Consider the following 26,002-nt stretch of genomic DNA (forward strand, 5'->3'; position numbering starts at 1 on the left):
CAAACAATTTTTGAAACTTTTATAATAAAAGCTAAGGTAAAATTTTTAGAATATTTTAAATGGTTCCAAACAGACTAAAAGCGCATGTTTCTGTTGTTACAATTGATTTTTAAAACATCAGTCAATAAACTTTCATCAATGACTGTACAAAGAATATCCTGAAGTAATAGTAAAAGAAGTGTGTAAAAATATCCAATATGTTATTTTTTTTTGTTCTTCTTTAACAATAAGTGATTTATGATCCCAAAAATGTGTAAATTACGTTTAAATAATAGGAAATAATTCGATTTAAAAAAGAACATCATATTCATATGAAATTGGATGTTTGATGACATCAAAATTCACTAACCATAAGATTCTCAGAAGACTTAATGTATCTGATGATAAAGATACTATGAGAAAATTAATTAATTCCGCATCTACTTGTTTTATCTCTCATGAAATTTCACCGTCATCGAGATTGAACAAGATGACATCTTACAGGAAATTGATTATTCAATTGAATGGAGAAAAAAGATAGCAAGTATAAAAAAAAGAATTATATCATTTACAAACGATTGATTTTCTTCAATATATTTCAAGAAAAGTTTTCAAGGGCTAGGATAAATAGACAAAAAATGGGAAAACTTCTGACAGCGGATTTGTACTTTTATATCAAGGGTAGAACTTGGGTAATTTTTCCTCGATAATTTCTCACCTCATGTCATTCAGTGTAAATATATAATACATATCCCATTTTAACTAAAAGGGAACCCAAGTAAAAAATAAAATCAACGTATTAATCTTATATTATTTTGAAGTAAATTACATTGACTCAAATAAATAGGTTGTTAATTTAACTCAAATAAATAAGAGGTATAAAAATACGAATTATGAACACAGTGGAAAGTTAACACTCTTCAATTTATGACTGTCGTTCTTTTAACGTCCAACTGTTCATATGAGAAAAAGAGATAAGAGGATTTCCTTTTTATTTAATATTGGGAGTTCGTTTATTCTATAAATTTTCATATACACAACTATTAAACCCGAGTTCAGGGAAAAATAATGATGATACAAATACTCTCATATTTAAAATTGCCACAATGTGGTCGACCAGCTGGAAAATTCACCGACATTAAACTTGGTGTAAAATTAGGAACTATTCTGGAACCTTTGCACACTTATATAGATTCAGTCAAACGCGAAAATTTAGTATGTAAGGCACGTGTTTGCATCTGCCTTTATGAGCGTTCCCGCGATTCTCCATTTCATTCTCATTCTTAAGCTGCAACTGCACCAATGCCATCACCAGCTGCTCGGTTTAGATTTCTTTTTTATTTGCATCCTTTTTGATTAGAGGCATTAATTAATTATATTGGATCTGAACCAATTTATCAATAATTTATTTTATACTTTATTCATAAATCAATTCGAAAGAAATAAACTGAAGAATTTCATACTTAAAAATTACCAAAGAATCAATTCAGGCATTTTAAAAGCTTTTTTGTGACTCTTCAAAGCGATTTTGATTAATTTTAATCTCTAAAAAATCCATAAAATAGCTGAAACTATGAAGAATGATAAAAGCTAATACTTAATAGGTTTTATGGTTTTTAATAAAGAATAACTGATGGAAATTATTAGAGGAGAAGGTAGGGTTATGAGTCCTTCTTGGTTTTTATTCAATACATTTTACTTTTTTAAATTATCGTCAATTGTCACTTTTCAACGTTTCTGTATATTGCCAAGAAGTTGTTTTTTAATATACTTATGGATTAGCTGATGAAAGAACATGCGTGGATGCAAAACAAACAAGTGGACCATATTAAAGATTGGACCGTAATCCTACCTTCTTCTCCAATAAATAAACGATGAAAGAATAAAATAGAAGATTATTATAAACTTAAATTTCCCAGCCACGTTGTGAAAATGTCTGACTAAAAGCTGAATTTTAATATTATTCAACGACATTTTCTCATTCCGTTATTCGGATTTGGCCTGGAATAAATCGTCACCTCAGACACTTATTCTTATTTTATTTCTCCTTCATCATTTCACGACAAGCTTGGACTCACGTGGTAGTCATAAAAGCTCGCACGGAATTTGCAGACTGTTTTACTGTCTCATAAATTTCATTTGAGAAATCCTGCAATGTATTTGAAAATTTTTTTTCAATGTTTACTTATAAAAGTGTGCAATACAAAATAAATAGAAGGTCTTGACATAATGAAATATTACGTAGGTGTTATGAAATTTTTGTTGAAGACAAATTATGTAAATAACTCTGCTCCAAGACAAGAAAATGCGACATAACAAAATGTCGACAGTAGATGGGAGAGAAAAGCGAGCCAAGCATACCGCGTGAACGAGTCTTGTACCAAATTGGATTCTCAGATAACGATGTAATCGCGAAAGACTAGTTCTTTGCACCTTTTACCGGAACGTAACTCCGTTTCGGTTACGCTTTTACCCTTAGTTCCTTCATACTCACACCCTTTTACTTGCTAAAGCAATAGTAGTTACAAGCAACAGCTGTAAAGTTACTTAAATACATTTACTTGGGATATGTATAGCAAAGTCTAGACTAAAATTTGTTGTTTTACGGTAAATACTATGTGTCTTACTATAGAAAATTGGAAGAACGCTGCAGAGCATGACGTTAACTTTGTCGACGAAATTACCCGAAAAACAAACTAATACACATACAGTAAATTACCTGTAGTTACACTGAAATTGTAGATACCCTTGACAAGTCAGTTTGAAAATTACTTCACATTCTTGATATTTTTCTTTCTTTATCTAATTGACTGTTCTGATCTCGATCAAGTATTATTTACAATGTGCGATAATAAATAGAATGAATTGAAGAAAGAGAAGAAGAAGAATGAATAAATAGTGAGAAAGAGGTAATAATGCCATTTACTCTGAACTGTTAGTACTTTAGAACATGTTTGCAGAATCACACGCTGTATCAGTATCCATTTCTGCACTTTCTGATGCTGTAAAGTGTAAACACATGGTACGAGTGGATGCACCATTTGTGGCAACTTTAAGTGATAAGAATGTACGATCAGTACAATGAGGTCAAACAGCTACAAATATAAGGTTATTGGAGGAAGTGAAATAACCATTTAGAGAAGAGAATAACAAGAAGAGATGGAAACTAATAATTATCTAACTGATTTTTTATTCTTCGTTCAAGTAAAAATATTCTTTGTAGAGTTTTTTATTATTTAACTTAAGATGAAAAACTTCAAAGCTGATTTTTGATACCCTCTGGGAGATCACTAACAAAACAATCCAGACTCAGTCATAACTATGCAAAGAGAATTCAACAACAATGAGCAGTGGTATCTCACCTTCCAGATGAGCAGAATGTGGTAAGGAGTCTAGAGAAATTCAAACTATTGAATTTTGGAAGAAGATCCTCTGCTAATAATGCCACTCGCTGATGATTAGTAGGCAACACTTTCCTTTGTTACAGGTATTATCTTAAATTTAAAAAGAACAATGAAATATCATTATTATAATGAAAATTTTTCAACCTTCCATTAGGAAGTTATCATATCTTTACGTTTTGAGACATTTAAAGGAATATTAGAAGGTTAGAAGAAACCACTACATATATCGACTTCAAAAAAATGTCATTTAAAAATTCGTGTTGTTTATAACTATTTAAATTTATTATAAACAACCCATTTTTCCCCAAGTTATTGATATTGTTTCTAGGACTAATTGAAAATGAGAAAATTAAAGGAAAATTTAGCAAATAAATTATACTGTCTTTAATTAATTCATTTAGACCACGAGTAAAATGAGTGAGATAAAATTCCTACGATGAGAGAAGCAGAATACCGAATAGCAAGGAAGCGAATAGGATAAACTACCGATCGTATGATTTGAGACTAGTCGGGCTTGCCTGTCGAAGTTTGCCCAAGATTAATGTCGACTTTGCTCGAGAGTTAATAAGTCTAACACCGATAAATCCCAGAAACTCTCCCTTCTCACTTTTCTTTCACACTCATGCCTTACCTTGTTTTCTCACTCTTTCGCTATCTTTCGTTCACTTGATTTTCCTCTCCGTTTCCACCCTGTCTCTTCCTTTGCTTCTCTTTCATCCATTTAACTGAAATCCCGTGGTCGCTTTTCGAACCGAATACATTCGTAGAAAGTTAAAAACTTGGCACACCGAAAAAAATAAAAGTTTGCAGTACCTCGAAAGAGACTTTGTGAGATAAAAAAAAATAAGGAAAGAGAAAATTAAGAGTAAGTCAAATCTCCGGAAGTAAGACTCTTAAAACTATTCTGGAGCTTTAAGCATCTTCGTCATTCTATTACATAACCGTCTAAAGAGTTTATTTTGACACGTAGAAAATATAAGAGTCTTCACAAAATATATGCAATGAATATAGCTAAATAATTGATTTGAATTTATTAATTTATCTTTGATGAAACAACTTGAGAATTCTCAAACTCAACTTGGTTACAGTCATTCGAACCTTATGAAAAGAACCAAAAACTCTCGGTTTTCACCATCAGTAAAAATGTAGAATGATCAAGAGATCAGCAGGACCCTTTCAACTGCTCAAGTTTAAGTTTACTCACAGAAGTAAATGAGAAGATACTTGAAGTTAATCAATAACGAACAAGTTTAGTTACTTATCCCCAATTGATATCGACTACATAACTCAGCGACCACAACTTCATTTTGACTTGAGAAAAAATGTATTGATCGTTGATTTCCAATAAAACTCAAGCCAAATAATTTAAACTTATCTGCGACATTTAATCCAATATAATGTTGGTCTTTCTGTCCAATATTATCTCAGCCAGCATGTTCAAATCGAGCACTGCTCTTTTTACGAAATACTTTGTAATTCCAACCGAACAGTTTCGCTAGTGGCAAGTTTCTACGTGCTAAGCATGTCAAATCCGACACATAAAACTGCAGGAGAGACAGTTACGCCCTACTAAAGGATCGCCAGCACGTGCTATCGACGTTGAGGTAACTTCTTGACTCTTTCTTTCACTCTTTCGTTCATCCCCTTTCCATTTTTTGCTATATCATTGTTCTGTGTCAAAGACACAACCGTAAGTAATTACTGTCGATGGTCATTAAGAGAAGATAGACGACTTTTACTCTCTCCATTCTGACAGATTGAAGGTCTAAAGATGCGAAATTTCATTTCAGTAAGACAGTGACAAATTAAATGAAATAGTTATCTTTTTTTTTCAATTATTGGATTCTAAATATTTTTCATTACTTTTCTATCTAACAATCTTTTTTGATGAATTTAATTCTTAATATTAACTGAGAAATGTTAAGAACCTCGAAAATTATTTAGTTATTTTAATATACTTTTTTTTAGTAGCTAAACTAGTTCAAGTTGAAGAAAAATTTCTAAAGTATGCATTGTTATATTTTTAGAAAAAAAGTAAGATACTTACAATTAAAATAGAGCAGGATTCCAGCTATGAAAACAAAACTAACTATGAGAAGAACGAGAAGAAGAAGTAGAATAGTTGGTCTACACCAAGGACTAGTAGGAACTTGTGTCTGTTCTGTTTCTTTGGTCCTTTTCTGATCTACAACGGCTGACTCTCCAGTAGCGTTTACTACAACACCTTTATAAGAATATTGTGGTGTTTTCTTTTCTGGTAAAAAGCCATGATCATCCTCAGGATCAGAGTAAACTCCATATGCTTCAAAGTTATTTTTCCGATATCCATTGGTTTTTTCCGGTGCTTTTGTCACAGTAGATTCCGGATTTTGCTTTCTGTGATACGCATTTGAAGCAGATCCAAGTTCACTTATCTTTAACGTCTGATCATACGCCTTAGTTGAGGTATCTTGATATCTAGCGACAGGTTCATACTTTGATCTTTCCTGAATATAACTTTTCGAAGTGCTAAGTTCATATTTAGAAGTTGAACTTTGAAACCCTTTGATTCCTGAGTCATAGTTTGTATCATCATATTTGGAATCATAAGGTCGACCAGCTGTGTCATATGTATCATAAATTTTGCCGGATGACTCGTATCTTGGCAGTGTACCATAGACCTTGGCGGTAGGAGCATATTTACTCTCGTACTTTGATCTTCCAATATCTGGATTAGCACAAGCACTTAATTCGTATGATGATTCACGCGTTTTTACACCTGATTCATATCCACCTTTCGCTAAATTATCATAAACTTGACTAATTGGTTCATAAATTTTGGATGGATGATGTCGATGATCTTTCTTTGGTTCAAGCTTCAGAGTTTCTTCAGCATACCTTGAAGCATATTCGTAATCGGTTAGATCACGAGAATAACGTCTACTAGAGTCTTGAAGATCTTGGTTGTAACTTCGAAGTTTTGCAGTGTCGCTTCTATCATAAGGTGCATCCAAGTCTGATTCTTGATAGGTTCGTTCTACTCGTCTATCATACCGTAAACTTTCTTCCTGATAAATTCGACTGTCATATCTATCTTCTGTATCATAGCCTCCACCAGGCAACTTTCTATCATAGCTACGTGCTAAAAAAGTATTGTCACCGTAGTCAACATTCTTGGTGTTCATAACAACACCACCACCACCTCCACCACTATCGATGTAACTCCCTGACGCCTGGCCATCTTGGAAGCACTTTGACTCATAATCCAGGTAACGGGAGGACCTTCGCTCGCTACCATAGTCCATGGAGCCTTCAACGACGTTTGGCAATTTGCTATTCAAATTTTCGCCGGCTAAGCCGGTAATTGTCTGGTTATAATTTTCCACATGTTCTACCAGATTAGGCAACCGCGAAGATGAGCTACCTGGAGTATTCTCTGTTAAATCCAACTTCAATCCATTGCTTGTTCTTTGCATTTTCAGTCATTAACATGGTCGTGAGACAAATGAACCAATCCATAGATGAATACAATTAATTCTGAATTCCGAATTGCCAACATAAAGCAATCAATCGTTCTGGTCATTCAGAGGTTCCAACATTTTTTCTATACTTCATTGTTACTGACGTCGGCAGGAAATTGTGTTAGTCCATTACGTGCATTAGCAGACGGGATTCTGGTACGTCTGAAAACGAGAAAGAGAAAGATTTTGTTAGTTGAGTTAGTTGTGTTAGATACGGAAAATTTATTAGCAAGGAAAACGAAAAGAGTATTTGATTTGTTAAAGAATCCGTTAATCAACTTAGGATACTTTGAATAATGTTGAAGAAAATAAATTAAAAAAAGAAACTAAATAAAGTTAAATTAATTAATTCAGAGAAAAATAAATTCTTTCCGATAGATTCATTAAAAATGTTTTTCAATGGTAGAGAATAACTAACCATCAAGTTTGAAAAAATATTGTATATTAGCAGTTGTATTTAGTTATATTAGTTATAATGAAATTGAAAAAAAAAATTTATTAGTTTCGAGAAAAAAAACTATTTTTTTAATAATACACTTTATTATTAAGCTTTCACAGAGTATAAAAAAGTAGTACTGAGTAAAATGCTCTATCGTCATAAAATTCTCTCATCACCAAAGTAAACCAGAGTAATAAGTACAGTAGGGCTCAAAAGAGGCTAGTATTTTACATGCAAATATGATTAGTTTTAGAACATAACTTCATTTGTGTAGATTAAAAATATGGATAGCTCACTTTTTATATACAAACAGTAACAGAAAATGTAAGTAAAACAGCCTGAATGAAACAGGAATACAAACTGAGTGTAAAATCCCAAACCTCTCAATTAATGATGACTATGTGTTAGTATTTCTGCACACATATGTTCTTTATAATTAATAAATGTATTCAATTATACGGAATGAAAAGGAAAATGAAAGAGAGCAAATATAAGAAGGAGGTATAACAATTTAGTGAGTAGATGAAAAAATTAGCACCAACATGAATAGATTATTCAATATTTTTACTTGAAACAAATAGACCCAAATGAATTGGAATAATTGAATTACATGTTCCTACAAGTATATAATTAGCTACATTCATTTGAAATGAAAAAAGAAGTGTACACAAAGAAATAATATCTAAAATTGGTGCTTTCTCCATTATTACGCAGATACCAGCGTTTGAATTTTAGTTTAGAACTATTTTCTCCAACAAGGTATGCTGTTGTTAAAACTTTCTCGAAATTCCTACTCGGCAGTTCTCCGACCAATCGAATCGACAGAGTCTACGGTTACGTTATCTTTGTTCTTCCAGAACCTTCATTTTATCTTGGGTCCATATTCAAACCAGCAGATATTCCAAAATTGCATAAGATATTCTATTGGGTAATAATTGAGTCTTGGCATGCTATGACTATTCCAACTGGTTGAATTTCTCAATTCCTTCGACCTTTTTTTGTACTATATCTTCTTGAGCTATCCCGAGGGTTCGATCTTACGACACTAGTGGTCAATACCTAGACGACCTTTTCTAGTAATCTCTTGAGTCCTTTAGTTTCTTTCGATCACTTTACGTCCGAATATTTTCCGGTCTTTTTACGAGCATCGTAGCATTTTTTAGTTTTTTCGATTACTCCATTGACTTAAATGTCAATTTTAAATAATTTGTTAGATGTCTTTAGAATGCAATTTTAATTGATAAAACGCTATTAAGGTTAAGCACTTTTTTCTAAAGTTCTGAAAGTTAAATTTTATACTAGAGTTTCCATTCTAAGTAGTTTTTATTTACGTGAACATTACACGTTGATAGTATTTTTGTACCTTGATGGTAATTCCGTTCTAGACGTGAAAAATGTTTTATTCACTTTGTTTCATTTGTAGTGTAAAAGTTTTTTAGATAAAAATAAAAAAGATGAAAAAAATTTTTGAACATTAAACAAAACCAATTGATCACGGTTAATAACTAGGGCAAAACTAATATTTTTTTTTAAAGTTCAACTATTAATAGAATACACAGAAAAAAATTTCGTTAAATAAAAAAATTTTTTATTTAATCAATAAAAGGAACTTGGAGTATTTTTAAGATAATATTTTATTTGATTTAATAATATTGTCACCAAAAACACATTTTGTTATTTGTTTCAATGTTACGATGAGTTTGAAAATAAATAACATTTCATTTATTTCATTAAATAAAATGATTTTAATAAAATATTCATAATTCCGAAAAAATATTTCATTATGAACATTTAAACTTTCGATGTTAATAATCGAATGAAATATTTTTTGGATGGAGTAAATTTTTTCCTTAGCATACGTAAATATTTTTTACAATGTTTCGATTATTCAAGATCAGAATAATGTTAAGATTTTCTTAACATTAAAATTTTTTGATGAATATTTTTTATCGATTTTCTAAACATAAAATCTTGCTTCATGAATTCTTAAAAATAAAAATATGCTCAATAAGACAGAAAATGATTATTCTCAATAGAATAATCATTCCAATTCGTACAAAGTTTCAGTTTCCATTAATTTTTATGATATTCCAAGTTGTCAGATGTAAAAATTATTTCCTGTTAAATTTAAAAAAGATTTTTCAAGCATTTATTACTATTGAAATTTCCATTTAGTCATTTGACAATTTAACAGAGACTACCAAATACTTTTCCTCGTTAAATCTGCAGTTATATTCTCTCTTTCATCCCTGCTTACGTATCACTGCTTCTCGTTTGCAACCCCCTTCTCAACGTCCAGCATGGCTGCACAAAAACTATTGAATTATTTATGTTTTTCCGTGGACCGCAGTCGCAATGCAGGATGCTAATGCATCTTCTTTTTTACGGCTTCTTTGAATGTTTAATGCGACGTTGCACACCTCCCTCAATCCTCAGCGTTTAGTTCTTTCGAGAAACACCGTGAATGAGAAAGTATAATGCAGGTGAAAACAAAAAAATACCACCACAAAGAATGAAAATAGAATTTTTCAAAGTCCAAATTACTATGAGAAAGTTTGAAAAATTGTTATTACTTCAGATTGCGATGTTTACTTACTAACAACAATAAACGAGTATTTTACAGCATCGAAGAGATGAGGGAGAAATATACACTGAACAGATTTTTACTTGTTTATTGAAACAATTGTTTCAATGATAAACATCTCTTTTCTAAAGTGTTTTATTGTATTCGCATTTTTTTTCGATAACCATGTTATAAAAACGTGACGGGAAAAGCTTGCAATATTTTCCTCGGAAATTCAGTGAAGTCGAGAATGTTTCAATTGAGTGAAAGAAAGACTAAAATTAGAATACAAAAGCAATGTAACACGAAAATTGTTGACAACAAAATACACTTATGGATAAAATTATTTCCAGACAATAAAATTTTTGAAATATGAATGCTTGGTATATTTTTTATCGAATAATTAAAGGAATTTTAAAGTTTAAAAAATATTCTAAAAAATTATTCAAATAGTATGTAAATTTTTTTACATAGTGACACAATGTTCTGATATTTCTTTAAGCCAATAAAATTCTTGACGATAAAATCCAACTTAAGGTTGTTTAAATGTAACGATATTTCATGCTATGAACCTATTCCATATTGATGCAACTCACCCTAGTTTTTCTCCACCCTATAAAAGAGCGAGAGAAAAAATGGGATAAAAAAATCTATAAGGAGATTCTAAAGATCGTACTTTCAGGAATTCCAAAGTGTATCATAAGTTTCTAAGATGATTTGTTCTCAGTTATGAGCATCAAATTGTGGTGAGTTAAACTTTTATTATGAAAATGAATCACAAATGAAAAAAAAAAAAAATAACAAACTGAAAGTCAGTTTCTTCTCAAACACATTTATATGTTGTTGTCTAAATTCAATTTTTATTTCATTTGTCAAAATTATTTATGTGAAAAAAGTAATCATTATTTAACGAGAAAACTGAACAGAAAAGCAAACAACAAAGTGAAATTCGTTATCACAAATTGCCATTCTCGTAAGCCTATAATGGTTCAATAGGTAAAATATTTATTTATCCTCTTCACTTTATTTTCATTTGAATCCAGGTTGTATATCACTGAAAATTTCACGAATATTTGATGATAGTTCTATGTTGACTATACAAGTAAATATTCTACAGAATTACTTATGAAACACATGAAATTCTTGACAACTAATTGAGGCAATTAAATGTTTAGATAATACCAGTAGTATAGCTTCAAGTCTACAATATCCAGATACACTAAGTTTTCTACTTATACATTAGCCTGTATGTAACTCCCATGGCATCATAATTTTCTGAAGATATGTACGTGCAGAACACTGTGGTTCTAACCAAGTACAAAAGCTAGCTCCAGTCACATTCATTCTATAAGTATATTTTAATGTTTAAATATGTTGGTTTAACATGTATTTCACTTGGAACCTGACTACATCTATGAATAACTTTGGTCGTGTACTATGATCATTATTTCATTCAGTAATTTAATATTTTTATTCAAAAATACCGTTTAAATTATCAGATTTTGATTACAATATTCTTTTTAAACTTTATTTTATTTTGAGTACATTTTTGAAATAAAATGATTTTTAGGTAATTAATGAAAACTGATATTCATCTAATGATTTTGAGAATATCTCTTCAATTGTTGAAGGGAGCTTAAAATTTCAATTAAATTATTTAAATCGTTGAAATGAATTAAATATTGGAAAATTTGATGAAATCAGAGAATTTGATGATTGTATAGTAGTCTATTATATTGCTTCTGATTTGTGTATAATTGAATGTATTCAAATACTTTTGTGAAAATAACATAGATTCATAGATTACAATTATTTGTATTGAAGAATAAATGTTAATCCTGAATAACAGTTTGGTATTTAACATCGAAGAGATTTTGACAATAACTATTTAAAATATTTCATGCAATAACTTGCTATTTATTCATTTAGAAGAAACTTTAAAATTTTTTTTTCAAGACTATTATCTTTTGATATTAAGTTATATAAATTTTTTGTTAATAATTACAATCTTTAAGACTGTTTAGATACTCCTTTGTGCTATTCTTTCCGTATTTTCAATAATATAAATTATTGAAGGAAGAAAGGCATCACTCTCTGCTTTATATAACTTAAAGAAAGACGACTTTTACTCATTTTTCTAATTCATTAATTTTTTTTCTCTGTTCCATTGACAAGTAAAATCTCAAGAGATACCTTTAGATTCAATTAAAGTACAATTAGACTCTTCGTCGTACGAATCACGACGCTATCCAACAGGATTTTCATTATAGTGTAAAAGCTTCCCGTACTCTTTACCATTGTGTCGTTGTAATTATATCTCATTGTGATTACTCTTTTTTCTTCCACTATTCCACTCGATTTGTCGATGAAAAGAAAAAACTTTATAATGAAATGCAAAGTCAGTCCGATTTACTAGAATAATTAAAATCAATGCATGCATAACTTTTAGATTAAATCAATTTTGTAGAAGTTAACAAAATAAGAAAGTATCAAATAAAATGTTTAATTCTCCCTAAGACCAAGTAAACACAAAATTTTTAGAAAAGAAAATACTTTTGATGGAGTTGACTAAAGAAATTGCTATTTCATAGTTGATAAATAATGACAGACAATTGAAATCTTTATTTACCAGTATTTTAAAATGTTGATAACATTCTGATGATATTCGAAATTATTTTTATTGTTTACTTGTCAACTCTAGGTTCAATTAAAAGTTGGAAGATAAAAAATATCAACTATAAAATCGTAACATATTGGCTGAATGTTTTGATAAGCTTTATCTTAATCCGTGATGTTTGAAAAAATGCTTTTTTTCAGCAAGCAACATACTCTCCCTCGATTACACTTGTCTGTTTATCATCTCTAACGTATAACTTTAGAGCTCTTGTTGAACACGTTCTGACAATTTATCATCAATCTCCAGCATGATATGATATAGTTCCTTCCAATTAAAAAATATTTTTTTGACAAGTAAATTGAATTTTTATTGTTTCAAATTTATTTCTCTAAACTGATGAAATTTTATTGTTAATTAAAAAAACTTCATTTGTTGTAACACAATTCATCTCTGAAGATGATCTATGTTTGACATATGGTGACCTAAATCACTCAACAAAAAAACAATTTATATCTCAATTATTTCAACCATAATGGTCGTTTTATTAAAAAATAATGCAAATGTATAGTCAAGAATGATTTATTCATATCCATAGCATACAGCTTATTTATAAAATCATGTAATCAAAATTTTAAAGGTGTTCTTCAATGATTTATTGAAATTGAAAATCGATTATTTTTTATTATAAATGTACTGGCAGATATGCTCATGTTGATACTTTTGATAAGATATTTTATGAGCATCAAGAGGTTAATAAAGATTTGAAATATCTGAAAAATGTTAAAAAGATGAATGTGGCAATCAATGTTAACTTGAATCTGACGTCCTGTCAGCAATGCTGACGGGAATGCAATCAAAATAAAGAACTGTGCACCAGAATGTGGGAATTTCATAGTTATGTACCTTAGGCTGATGAATTATGGAACTACTTCTCGTGTTATCCTAAAAGCCAAGACAGTTCCAATGAAAGTTTCATTCAAATATTTCATTAACAGTGTCTATCTAAACGAACAAAGACATCTGTCAATTATAAAATACATCATTTTTATAATTTATTTTTAGAACTGGAAGAACAATAACTGTGCTTCAATAAATTCCTAAATGAGTCTGCTTTAGTTAATATAGCATTGAAGAAAAATTGAAGATAAAATTTGAACATTCAACATCTTTATATTAAGTTGTTATTTTTTTTTAAAAGGAAAAGATGTTGGTTGATGATATAAAAGAGTGACAAAAATTCTGAGCAAATCTTCTTTGCTGGGTTGTTTTAGCAAAAAAAAACTGAATTAGACTTCAACGTCTGTTATTTTTATTCTTTACGACATTTTCTACAGAACGGTATATTAGCGCAGAGTTTTTGTTAGTTTTAAGATCAAAAGATTACTTGAAAAAAGCAATACATGCACTATTCCCAGTTTTGAAAGGAGTAATGAATTGTAAGCTTGAAAAGCTCATCCGTTGTGAACGAAGTTACAAAGAACAGTATGATCATAATTCTTTTTTAATGACTAAACGATTGATAAGAAAAATAAAAAGCTAGAATGTTATCAATATTTACAAAAACATACATCAGTTTTAACTTCAATTTCTTTCATTATATTTTAAAACGGAACAGCTACACTGAAAAAAGGATTTATTTATCGTAAACATATAATGTTCATAGATAAAATTCTATATTAATTATTATTAAATCTTACTTTAATTGAACATAATTGTCTTCCGGATAGCTATTCATTAGATTTAGCAATTGTAACATAATTACCTTTTCATGTTTTCTACGATTTCAAAATCAAGGATTTTTAAAGTATCCTTTAACATATTGTGAATTAAGGCAAAATAATAACTAGGAAAAAGATTATAAATCAATGAAAAGGTTTTTTAAATCAATTGGAAATTCTCTTTGACAGAGAAAATGTCTGGCCAAGTCTCAGTCAGAAACTAAACAGTAACAAATCGGTCAAGCATTGCTAACAACCAATTCAGTCGTTTGTCAATTAATAAATAGATGGAGATATATATTTATTTTACAATATTTTTAATCATTTTAGTTCCATTTATGTTCAACTTCATAGTGAATTAAAATTTTGAATGAACATTCAACGAAAGTTTAGAAAATTAAAGAAAAATCGTAGCTCTATATTTACTGCAGAATTAACCCAAAAGTAATTGTTTACATAGTAGAAAATTAATAAAATTTATTGTAATGCATTTTACAATATGTAATAATTATGGATGTTTCAGTTGACATGAAAATGTTCTACTTCATCCAATAAACTCAAATTTTCACCCAGAAGGTTCATGACTATTAAAATGAAATATATGAGAGTGTAAAAATACAATCTGAATGTTATGTCATTGATGACTATAAGACGTACAGTAGTAGGTAATATTTCAGACCCATAAAACTTTATTTTAATACTTTTTTCTACTGATAGAGATCTAATAAATCAGCTATTGAAACCTAGATCAGCATATGCAGCTGTAAATATCCTTGACAATACTATTAAACTATGACTCAATCATAAAATACAATTTTATTATTCATTTCACTACTATCATCATCGCTACTTATTTACACATTCTCTCCAACAAAAAACATTACTGCTGTTTTTATTGCAAGTCAATAATCGATTGGTTATTCATTGTTCTAATTCTAGCTTTGAATAAACCTTCTGTTATTAAATTATTATTGTTGTGTAGCTAGAAGTTGATATTATGAAAGAATAAAAATTATAAAGCAGGTTAATTAAATCATTTTTATTAACTAATTAAGTCAATTCAATTTAATTATAATTTAATCTAGATGTTTTTTCCTAAATAACATACTTTGTAACCTTATTCTCCATCATTATTTTTATGAACCGATCATTATTTGATATTCACGATTCACTATTTTGAACCATAACTGTCTGAGCTACAATATGCTATTGTCTTATAATAACACGTGCTAACCTTGATAGTAATTCTGTCTATTCTGTTGCTTATCACCTATATAATAGAACACGTATCCACATTTATTGCTACTCAAAGCTTCCAATAATCTCTAATTGTATTACTCACGATTACGTATGCTAAATTAAAACATTTTCATCAGACATGGTGTGCTGGAAATGATTATTTTACTTATGAAGCACTAGAATTAGACATTTCAATTGCTAAGTCTCAATAATAATAATTTTAAAGTAATTAATAAATTTTTAAACATATTTTTACCTCATAACAAGTGGAGTTGTGAATACTACTTTAGATTTCAATTTAAAATATGAAGCTTCTTGAGCTTTATTATCTTGCTTCACTTTGTGATTTTTATGCAAATGTTTATTTGTCTGAAAATCTCATCGAGTGATTAACGTTTCAAGCTGATTATTTTACTTTGTCCATTACTTTTGCTCACTATGTTTCACTTAATTCCTTTATTTCAATTCTTAGTGAACATAAATTCACGTTGCTAAGAGTATTGTCAGATGGGAAGGTGCCAAGAGAAATTCACGACGACACGATGGCACACACTTTACGCCCACTCCATCTTTCTTGCTATATATTTGCACGACTTACTGCACCTGGAGTGCTCCATAAAATTTTACGCTCCAGAGATGCGAGAAAAGAACAAGTGAAAAGTAAATAAATAATTAACGAATTGAAACTAAAAAATATATATATATTGCTTATGTACACAAGTAAATTTTATGGTCTGTTGTTTTTCCTACGGAGGAAATCAAATAAGCAAGATTATTGTGCTTTCTTAGAAAATATTTATTCCCACGTCTTCGTGAAAATATAAAAATTCTTGATCACTTTATTGCATATTCTATGCTCTAAAATATGAGAAATTATTATGAGTAAATTTTAAGACGAAAAAGACCAATTTTTTTGTTAATAAATGTCTTGTGAGATGAAAAAGTATGATTTTATAGAGATCCATTAAAAGATAATTTCAAAATTCAATTGAAGAATATTCTAGACGAACTTCGTAAACTACGATTTCTCTTAAATATCGTTATTTTCGAGTGCAAAACATTTGGCTGACCTCAGCGGGACTCTTACTACTCAGTCGACTAACTTTGAACGACTTGAACTTCTATATTGACGTAAATCGTTACTCTCGACTTTGGTGTGCTCTCAGATCCGTTTTTTGATGCCTGTTAATGCTTTGATATAAAGGAGTCCTTTGAACTATTTGCTGTGGTAACACCTATTTTAAGTTAAAAAAGTTTCGCAAGTAAATTTATTATTAATTTAATTAATTTAACGTTTACAAACAATTCAACTATGTTTTATTTATTTTTTTCATATTTTTTTTGCACTTTATAATAAAATAAATTCAATTCTTTTGGTTAAATAAAATTTACTCAACTGATGAAAATTTAATAACATTTTTAATAATTTCAAAAATGGGTTCTATTGAAACGACGTATGATTTTTGATCCTCTATTAATTTCACTGAGTTTTTAGGGCAATGATTAGTATTCAATACAATTAGTCTTCCACTATTCACGGTGATTGTTCCAGAACCACGAACGGTTTATGATAATTTATCGATGACCACGAATTTCCATATTATGAGCTCGAACACGATTATGAGGCTTGAACGAACCCGTGCACACAAACCCTCTGGCAAATCACTCATCATTATGCGCACTCGTGATGACGTTATTACAATTAACTGTTTATTTCGACGTCCACATGAAAGAGAACTCTATTAATTGATACTAACGAAATTATTAAATATTCCTATTGACCTGAGACTAATAAATAACATTTCATTTTTTCCCCCATTTTCCACATGAAATATAAAAAAAAATCTTAGGGACAATGCTACACTTCTGGCTTGAACGACTTCACATAAAAGTAAATGAAGACATACTCTGACCAGTGAAACTAAAATTGGTTTAATTTATATTAAATTTTGTAAAATTGTTCTTGTTACAAGCAGCGACAAATATTTGATTTTTTCTCTGTACAAATTTAAATTATTTAATGTTTTACCATTTTTACGAGAATGTATAATTTATAAAGGAAATGATGTATGATTCGATCAAACATTGAAAACAAATCGATTATGTTAAAACTTAATATTCAAGTTTTCTACACTCAATTTCTTCCTTGTCTCTGAGCTGTGTTCTTTGATATGCAAAATGTGTATTTTTATTCCACTGCGATGGGGAATTCGAAATTCCAACAAGTAAACAAGTTCATCTATCAGTATAAACTTGCATAGGTGTCATAGCTTGTCTTGTAGCCTTTATACAGATAGTTCTTGGTGTACTCTATCCTTGTCGTTCTCCTCTTACGTCTCATCCTCGTGATTGTCAATATCCTCTTGTATGTTGGTTCTCAAACATATTGAATTACAAGCTCAAAATCGGTTTCGATCATCTCGATGGTTAAGATGAGAAATCCTTATTCACGTGCAAGTAAAGCGTACAAAGCTTCTGGTCAATTCGATCATGTTATGTATCACTGAGTTTTTCTTTTATTCGAAGAATTGTTTATATTCTATCTTCAAGTACATGTTACATACACAAGTATTTGATTCGTTTGAAAGATGAAAGTTTTCGCTTATGACATAAATGTAAGCATTACTCAAAAATAACTCAGAACTATCATATGTTTGATTTTTAATTCCATTTCTCAAGAAATTATATTATGATATGAATTTATTCTTTTTTATTGAAATTATATTAATAATAATAATGTATTTCAGAGAAAATACATTAAATTATTTACAAAAAATAAAATTAATTAAATTGAAAGCATTTTTTTTCTTGAAATTTTCCCTCGATGCATTCTGATATCAATCTCTTATACACCACTTTTCCGTACTTATTTTAATCGTACTAAAGTTATATTTACTTATTTTGAAACTTTTAATTGAAAACAACCAATTAAATGTCTACACGGAAATTAAAGAGCAAGCGAGATAAAATTTCCAGTAAATTTGTAGACAATTGACACACTATACTGTTAGATCTTGTTCTTGTATTTTTGCCATGAGCATATGGTGGATACGATCTTTCATGGTGTTGATGAAAAGTCCTGGTTCTGTCATTGGTGAGAAGGAGGAGACTTGAACTGCCTCACGTGGCACTCTGTGCTCGGCATCTATCAAGAGGGGCAAGAGTTGAGCCAGTGCTTGGAAATGGAGTGAAGTTGTTCTCAGTTTCACAGTGACAAGTCCCAGACCCCTTATAGCCGTCGGGGCCAACTTGTTCTCAGTAAAACTACCTACGCTCAGCCATACCGAGCGGCATACCGAATCTCCAGTACCAACGAAAAGTTTCCACACTCGCGAATAAACTCGACATGCTTTGCGAAACCAACTGCGCACTTTGCTACAACTTATCAACAAAAATATATGAACGAGAAATATTTAGTAATAAACTGAATCGTGTTAGGAACATTTCTAACATCAGCTTTATTGTCAATTCATGTTATAATAAGTGAGATGTATATAATACTTCCAGCCAATCAATATTATGAAACAAATTTCTATGTTATGATTTGTTATTAAGAAATACCATTTGAAGAATGACTAACAACTTTAAGCTTCAAAGAAGACAAATTACTATTTCAAGAAATCATTCATTATTAGTATGACATGCAGTTAATATATTTTACCTAGAAGATTTATCATTTATTTTCATTTGAATCATTATTGCAAGAAATAAATCCTATTTTAGGTACCAATTTTTAGATATAATGATTCGCAAGAATTAATAATAAATTGAGTTCCGTCTGTTAGTGATTTCAATAGTTAATTGTACCCATAGCGAATTTTAGTGTGTAACGTCTGTGGTTTGTAGAGACATCCAGAACAACCTTCGGTAGAACTTAATAATTTAATTTAGAACTAGTGACAGAATTAATTCCACGTGCATGATGGAAGAAAGTTAGATGAGAATATGGAAGTAAAATTTTTAGTGAGTATATATGTATATATATAATATATAGTATATATACTTTCAACATTGAAGTGACTAACTTATGTGTAGTTTGTTCGGATCCAATTTACAGAAATTATACCACTTGATTCAGTTAACTCCAAGCAATGACCGTAACTAACATTTATGCTAAAAAGTAAGCTGTAATGAATCTACTTTAGTCCATTTAAGAATTAGTTATAAATACTCCGTGTTCCAAATAATAAAGATTAAAATACTATAAAACATTATAATGTATACTTTGTGATAGAAACAGTTTAATAAAGAAATATTAGAGACAAATTTATACCTCCAGCCAATCAATATCATCAAACAAATTTCTATATTACGATTTGTTATTAGGTACTTGTCAGGTACTTGATAATGAAACATTAATTATCAAATTTTACTGACATTATTGAAATTTATTCAATCAATTAATTTTTTATTCATTCATTATAAATTAATATCATTCTTATAATAATTAACGATATTTAACATAACTCATTCATTAATTCAAATAAATACAATACTTCCATGCTGATTTGATGATAAAATGTAATCCGTAAAGTATGATATCTATTGACCTGGAAATGAAGACCACTTTGACACAATAGACAGTCTAAAAAATAATAAAATCTGAAATCTAGATTAACTCGTCCTCATCCTGAACAAAATAGTGAATAAAAAAAATTGATCGAAAAAAAGTTTTGATATCAAGATGTTGTACAAATGGTTTTTTAATATGTTTTCTCGATTAAACTCTAGTCGTCTATTGTGTCTAGATGACCAAAGTGAACTGGAATAACTATGGCCGTTGTTAGATAATACATAGGATCTTGTATTACCTGATTTCGATTCGATTCCCGGGATGTTCCAATTTCGTGGTACTATCAATTTCGTATTAACCCCAACGGCTTCGAGCGTTAAAACGGTTTTCAATGCGATTTACTCGCCGCTAACACAGAGACAATCTACCCTTTGACCTGACGATAATCGGATTTTAAAAGATAGAAATATATTAATGAGATAATAAAATTGAAAAGTTAACGTTTTGAATATTTTAGTCTATGATTGATTCATTTAATTTCATAGAGTTGAACATTTATTTTTCATTTTTTAGTATTCATTATTTATCATTAAAGAAAGAAGTAGAATTAAAAAATGTTGATTTAAATTGCAGTTGTATTTTGTAATTTTATGTCAAGTCACGAAAAAAAATTATGAAAACTATTCGAAACATCTGAACTTCCTACACAAAAATAATTTTTCCTGGGCAAGTAATTTAGACGAGATGGAAGAAAACAGAGGGATGACATGAAAAAGGGTGAATTAATGTTTAAATGTGGACTGTGGAATTAAAAGCGTTCATGTCGAAAAGAAATAGATTAAAAGTTATAATAATGGAAAATTGATATCGAGGGATGTATAAAAAATTAAATAGAGATGAAAAGTGTTTTATACACACACACAGAGAGAAAATTTTGAAGTGACTTCTCCAGCAAGATGAATATCCCACTTCATTAAGTCTGTTCTCTCTTTCTACTCATATCACCCCTTACACATACACATGCTTTTCCCTTCGTCCTTCATCATTTCCATTCCTCACTCTCGATCTAACGAGAACTAGACCCCTGGTATATATTCACTTCTCTTTCATACCAGACGTCTTGACAATAGGAGAGCCCGAGGGAGGAATTCACTGTCGACGTCATATTTCCTTGATCGTTATTCTCTGCTCTTTACTTCCCTTCATGCAGCCAATTAATTGATGCATTCATTATATTACTTTAATAACTACTTAAAAATTGCTAAGAAGATTTACAAATAAAAAACTTCTAAAGACAAATAATTATAGCCATCCTTATTTTATTTTTCCAGCCCTTCTTGACTTTACTGTTATATTATTTTCATTTTTGTACGCCTGTGAGAGATCACCCCGGAATTCTAAATTCGTCTGAAACGTGACGGATATATCTGCACTGCTTATATATCTCGCGACATGTGTTTCAATGAGACAGATTGAATGAACGTTGGCAATGCTGAGAGAAGGCAAATATCGACGAAGTTGAATCCGAATAAACATTGCTTTGGGGTTCAACACAAAAGCGGGGCCGTTATTTGTTTCTGGTGAGAAAAGATTGTTGAATCTTGGCACAACTTCTAGACTTGGTTTGACTTTCTAAAACAAGTGTGTATGTATCCTTCATATTGAGATACCCTATTCCACCTCTTTAGGCTTTCATACATTAAATCATTTTCTCATTTTAACCAATGCTTATTCAAAATAACCCCTTGTATTTAATCACTATTAACTAAAGGACACTATTTTATTTCAAGTTTCAGTAAAGTATAAATTAAAAAAATTGCACATTTTCACCAACTGATTAAATTATGAAAAAATGATTAAAAAGATAAATGCATCATAATTAACCTCTCGACCTTAATTATGTGAATCCATTTATTTTTATATCTCTCTAATATTAAGATATATTCTCAACTATACTTTATCTTAAATGATAATGAAAAACTTTGCAATATTATATTAATAAAATATTCTGACTGAAAGAGAGTTTTAAAAATCATAAACCCCTATAATCTACATTAAATAAATTACAAGCAGCTTGGCTCCGAAGGATTCATGTAATTATCAAAGTATAAATGAAATAACCTGCATGAGCGTAATAATAGAATTTTGAATATACCTTATAAAATAATTATAAAGCTGGTTCTGACTAGTTTCTCTATAGTTGAAAAACACATCAAGTTTATATGGAATATGAGATATGACACTGTAGAGTTAGGAAGTACAAATAGACTGACAAAGAGACCTGTGATAATCCGTGGTTTCTTCATTAAAATTACAACAACTCTTGCGCAATAAGCTGACAGGCTCCGAGAGAAATACATGCGGGTTACGTTACTAAAATGTCAGATAAAAGGAGATGGAAAATTTTCAACGTTACTATTTAATTCATAACCAAAAACTGTCTTCAAGAATTTGTGCTTACAGGCTGATAAAAAATATCTTAACTGATAAAATATCTTGTAAAATAATATTTTTTAAGTCAATTGCAATTGTTTTTTTTTTGAGCTTTGATAATACTACTTGAGAACTAAATGTTCATATAATGAAGCTTAGGTAGATCAAAAAGACTCTAGATCCAAGGATCTTTGTAAAAAGTTGTAAGTAATAAAAAGAACATAAGGAAATTTGAACCTGCATTACGTGCACTCAAGTTTCAAAAAGAAACATAAATTTCTCGAGTACAGCAAATGATAGATGAAAAGCATTGAATGAAATCTACGAGTTACAATGTCTCAAATTTATGATAAAATAAAAATTCAAATTCCATGCAAATAGTTGGTTTTATTAGAGAGAAATATCAAACTCATATTTGGTAAATAAAAGTAGATACTCAAGTTGAAATGTTATTTTTCAATGATTGGACGTAATACTGTGGTTTATAAAGTGAAATAGAACGAAAAATTATTAGAGGTAGGCTTAGAAATTGACTACTGTGCAATTTCATTCATCTATGAACGAATATTGATGTTGAGTCGTTCGAAAGCTTGTATGAAGTGCTTTAATATTGAAACCATAACCTGCGATATTTGATATGCAGCAAATAATTAATATCCAGAGTTTGAAATGAAAAATCATCTTCGGAATATTTAACAATATGAGAAGAATTAATTAATACTCATAATGTTCGGATGTAATATAAGGATACTAGGATGTTATGTTTAATTTTATACTCATATCGTATTAAAGATTTTGATACTTTAAAAAAAGTTCGATAAATTTTTTAAAAAATATTTATTTATGAAACATAATTTTTTTTTATTCAATCAGGTAAATATTAAAACAAAAAATTGATCTTTAATCAATACTATTGTTGTAGAAATGAAAAAAAAATAAATCCATTAATAAACAAAGTTTTTTTTTCAATAAAAAATAACAATAAATTGACTATGGAAATTTTTTACAAGAGAATTTCTTGTTTGAAAAAAAAATATGTAGGTGCTCTGACTGAAAAATTTTGATATCATTGAATAAATTGGAACCATACCTATATTGCATAAAAATAATGATGCATTTTCATTGCTTGAATGACAATATTGATTTTAAATTCGACTCCAGCAAATAAATAACAAGCGTAACATGACGAAAAAAATATCTCTGAGATTTATTAAATGGTTTTAAAATATTTTATTGTTCAAACTCAAATCCCAAGTACCTCATCATAACAAATTCCATTTTTAGATCTACTCAATACAATCTAAAAAATGAGGCTGAAATTTATACGCCCGCATATCTCAATTCTTTGATGCATTCAACAGCATGTCGATAAAATGAGATGTCTTATCATACAGAACATTCAAACAGCATAAGCGTAAATGGGAAATCTAAAAAAAAAAATTACAAAAATATGACAAAAAACATATAATTTAAACGAATGCTGGATTTCAAACAAAGTATTGGAACATGTGATAGATTTTCTTTTAGTAATTTTAACTTTTTCGAGACAAAATCGGGCGTATCATTCTAACATCACTGTTGTCCTGACGAAACGACTCTGCATACAAGACATCTCCATTTAGATTCTCTCTTGTTTCCCTATTTTCTCCTGACACTAGTGACTCTTCACTCACTTGCCCCTTTTATACATCCTGGCTGACGCCCTACGACCTTTTTCACTTTTTCTTCTTGTCTGATGCCAATATGTCCCTCTTCTATTGAGTACTACACACTACTTTGCTTTTTTCAGTACCCATTTTCTACGTTTTTCTATCAATGAGCCTTTCAGAACATCTATATCGGAATGTGCTCCGGCTTTGTCCTTTTCCCCCACATTCTTACCTTCTCTGTTCTTCTATAAAAATGAAGAGTTCACATTCGATCGATTTGTGATATCACAATGCATTTATTTGTTCCTACATAAAGATTGTCATCTTTTGTAAGAAGATATTAAATACTATTGAGTGTATCAGTCTCCTAGATATAGTGAAAAATAATGGAAAAAAATATCTATAGACTTTTTTAACGTAAAAACTTATCCGATGAGTCGATACCCTGAAGGTACAGAATAGAAGAAAATAATATTGAGTATATTTGAGGCAAGTCACGCTATTTCCAGAAGAATGAACGATATAGAAAATGAGCTGAAGAATTGAACTAAGTTAAAGAAATTTCATAGAAAAGACGCTTTTACAAATGAAGATACATCGGAAAGTTTAATATTACTTCTGCATTGTCTAAATCACCAACTTCAAAGCATTTACTTCTGAACTTATGTACCCTAATGATAATGTCTTTCAAATAAATTTTTATATGTAGATCAAAGGAATTTTCATGATGCAGTCATTAATATAACGTATAATATAATAAAGATGATTTAAGAAACAAAATAAATCAATGAATAGACAAATTTCGCGTTTACAGAATTTAGTGAATAAAGAATGCCATAAATAAGACATTATGAAAGTAATCATGATGATGATTATTATTTACATCAATAAAATTATTAGCATTGAAAAAAATTAATTGAAATCCTATTTTATTTTAACAGTCAAAAAATTTCAATAAAAGTGCAAAATTTCCCTACAGTTTTTTTGTCAATGTATGATAATTGAAGATATTATTGATTAAGTGGCCAACTTGTAAATTATTTGTTGATGAACTTGACGTCAAAATATAATTAGCATACTCAAAGATTTTTTCCATGCTAATCACATGAGATATTATGATGACAAAAATAAACTTGAAGGCGAGTAAAGCGACAGCATGACAAAAAATAAATGAGACACTAGCATGATGATAGTTCTTGGGCACGTTTGCATATACATGAGAGAAAGGCTAGACATAGTCGAGATATGCAGAAGTGCCCATCCGGGAGTCTTACAAATGTAAATACTTCAGGAAGAAAATTCTCCTTATAGACACATGAGGATGACTACTTCAATACAAAGTCGTGACTTCGATAACAACAGATATGATATAATAAAAAATAAATCTATTCTATCACAAAAAATAAAAAAAATACACTCACAAGTTTTTGAACCCTTGGGGATCAGACCTAAAACTTTCTATCTCGCATATTTCCTTTTTTTTAAACTCAATAAAATTATATATATAGTAGAAAAATTTTTTCCAACCATAGCTTGAAAATATTAAAATATGTTTGCATGCGGGCTTGTTATTTTTTGAAACATAAAAAAATCTAATAAAACAATTTTTTAGAAAAATAAAAAGTTGTAACAAAAATTTGGTTGATAGAGTTGATTACCGGAAAAATTATAAAGGCATAAGTAGAATAATAATGTAGTAGAATTCTTGTAATTCGTGAAGTAAAAAAAATCTTCCGCGGATTATCTTCGGATTAAAAAAAATTTTACGGCGATAAGTAGATAAAAATGAAAAAAACATCAAAAAGTGATTCCGTTAACGATGGAATTAACGTCTTTTGTCGAACATGTAATATTCAAAATCTGTATACTTTCACTGCAATGAAGTCGATCGAATCTTTGAATAACGTAGGATAATACTGAATATATTTTACAATCGAAAAACTTTTAA

At 29.6% G+C, this 26,002-nt stretch overlaps 1 protein-coding gene across 6 annotated transcripts in view; it reads right to left on the minus strand.

The window, feature by feature from the left end:
- LOC118064844 (agrin-like) overlaps nt 1-26,002 on the minus strand; it is a 182,006-nt gene that overhangs the window by 97,194 nt on the left and 58,810 nt on the right. For 4 of the 6 annotated variants that reach the window (XM_035079732.1, XM_035079733.1, XM_035079731.1 and 1 more), the window contains exon 2: nt 5,431-7,045. The exons of the other annotated variants lie outside the window; for them this stretch is intronic. In XM_035079732.1, the coding sequence (XP_034935623.1) occupies nt 5,431-6,838 (1,408 nt within the window). In that variant the 5' untranslated portion in view covers nt 6,839-7,045. The remainder of the gene's footprint in view (nt 1-5,430; nt 7,046-26,002) is intronic. 6 annotated transcript variants of the gene reach the window in all.

The sequence above is a fragment of the Chelonus insularis genome, unplaced genomic scaffold (genome assembly GCF_013357705.1).
Source record: "Chelonus insularis isolate UGA/USDA-ARS -01 unplaced genomic scaffold, ASM1335770v1 contig_25_pilon, whole genome shotgun sequence".
Lineage (NCBI taxonomy): Eukaryota > Metazoa > Arthropoda > Insecta > Hymenoptera > Braconidae > Chelonus > Chelonus insularis.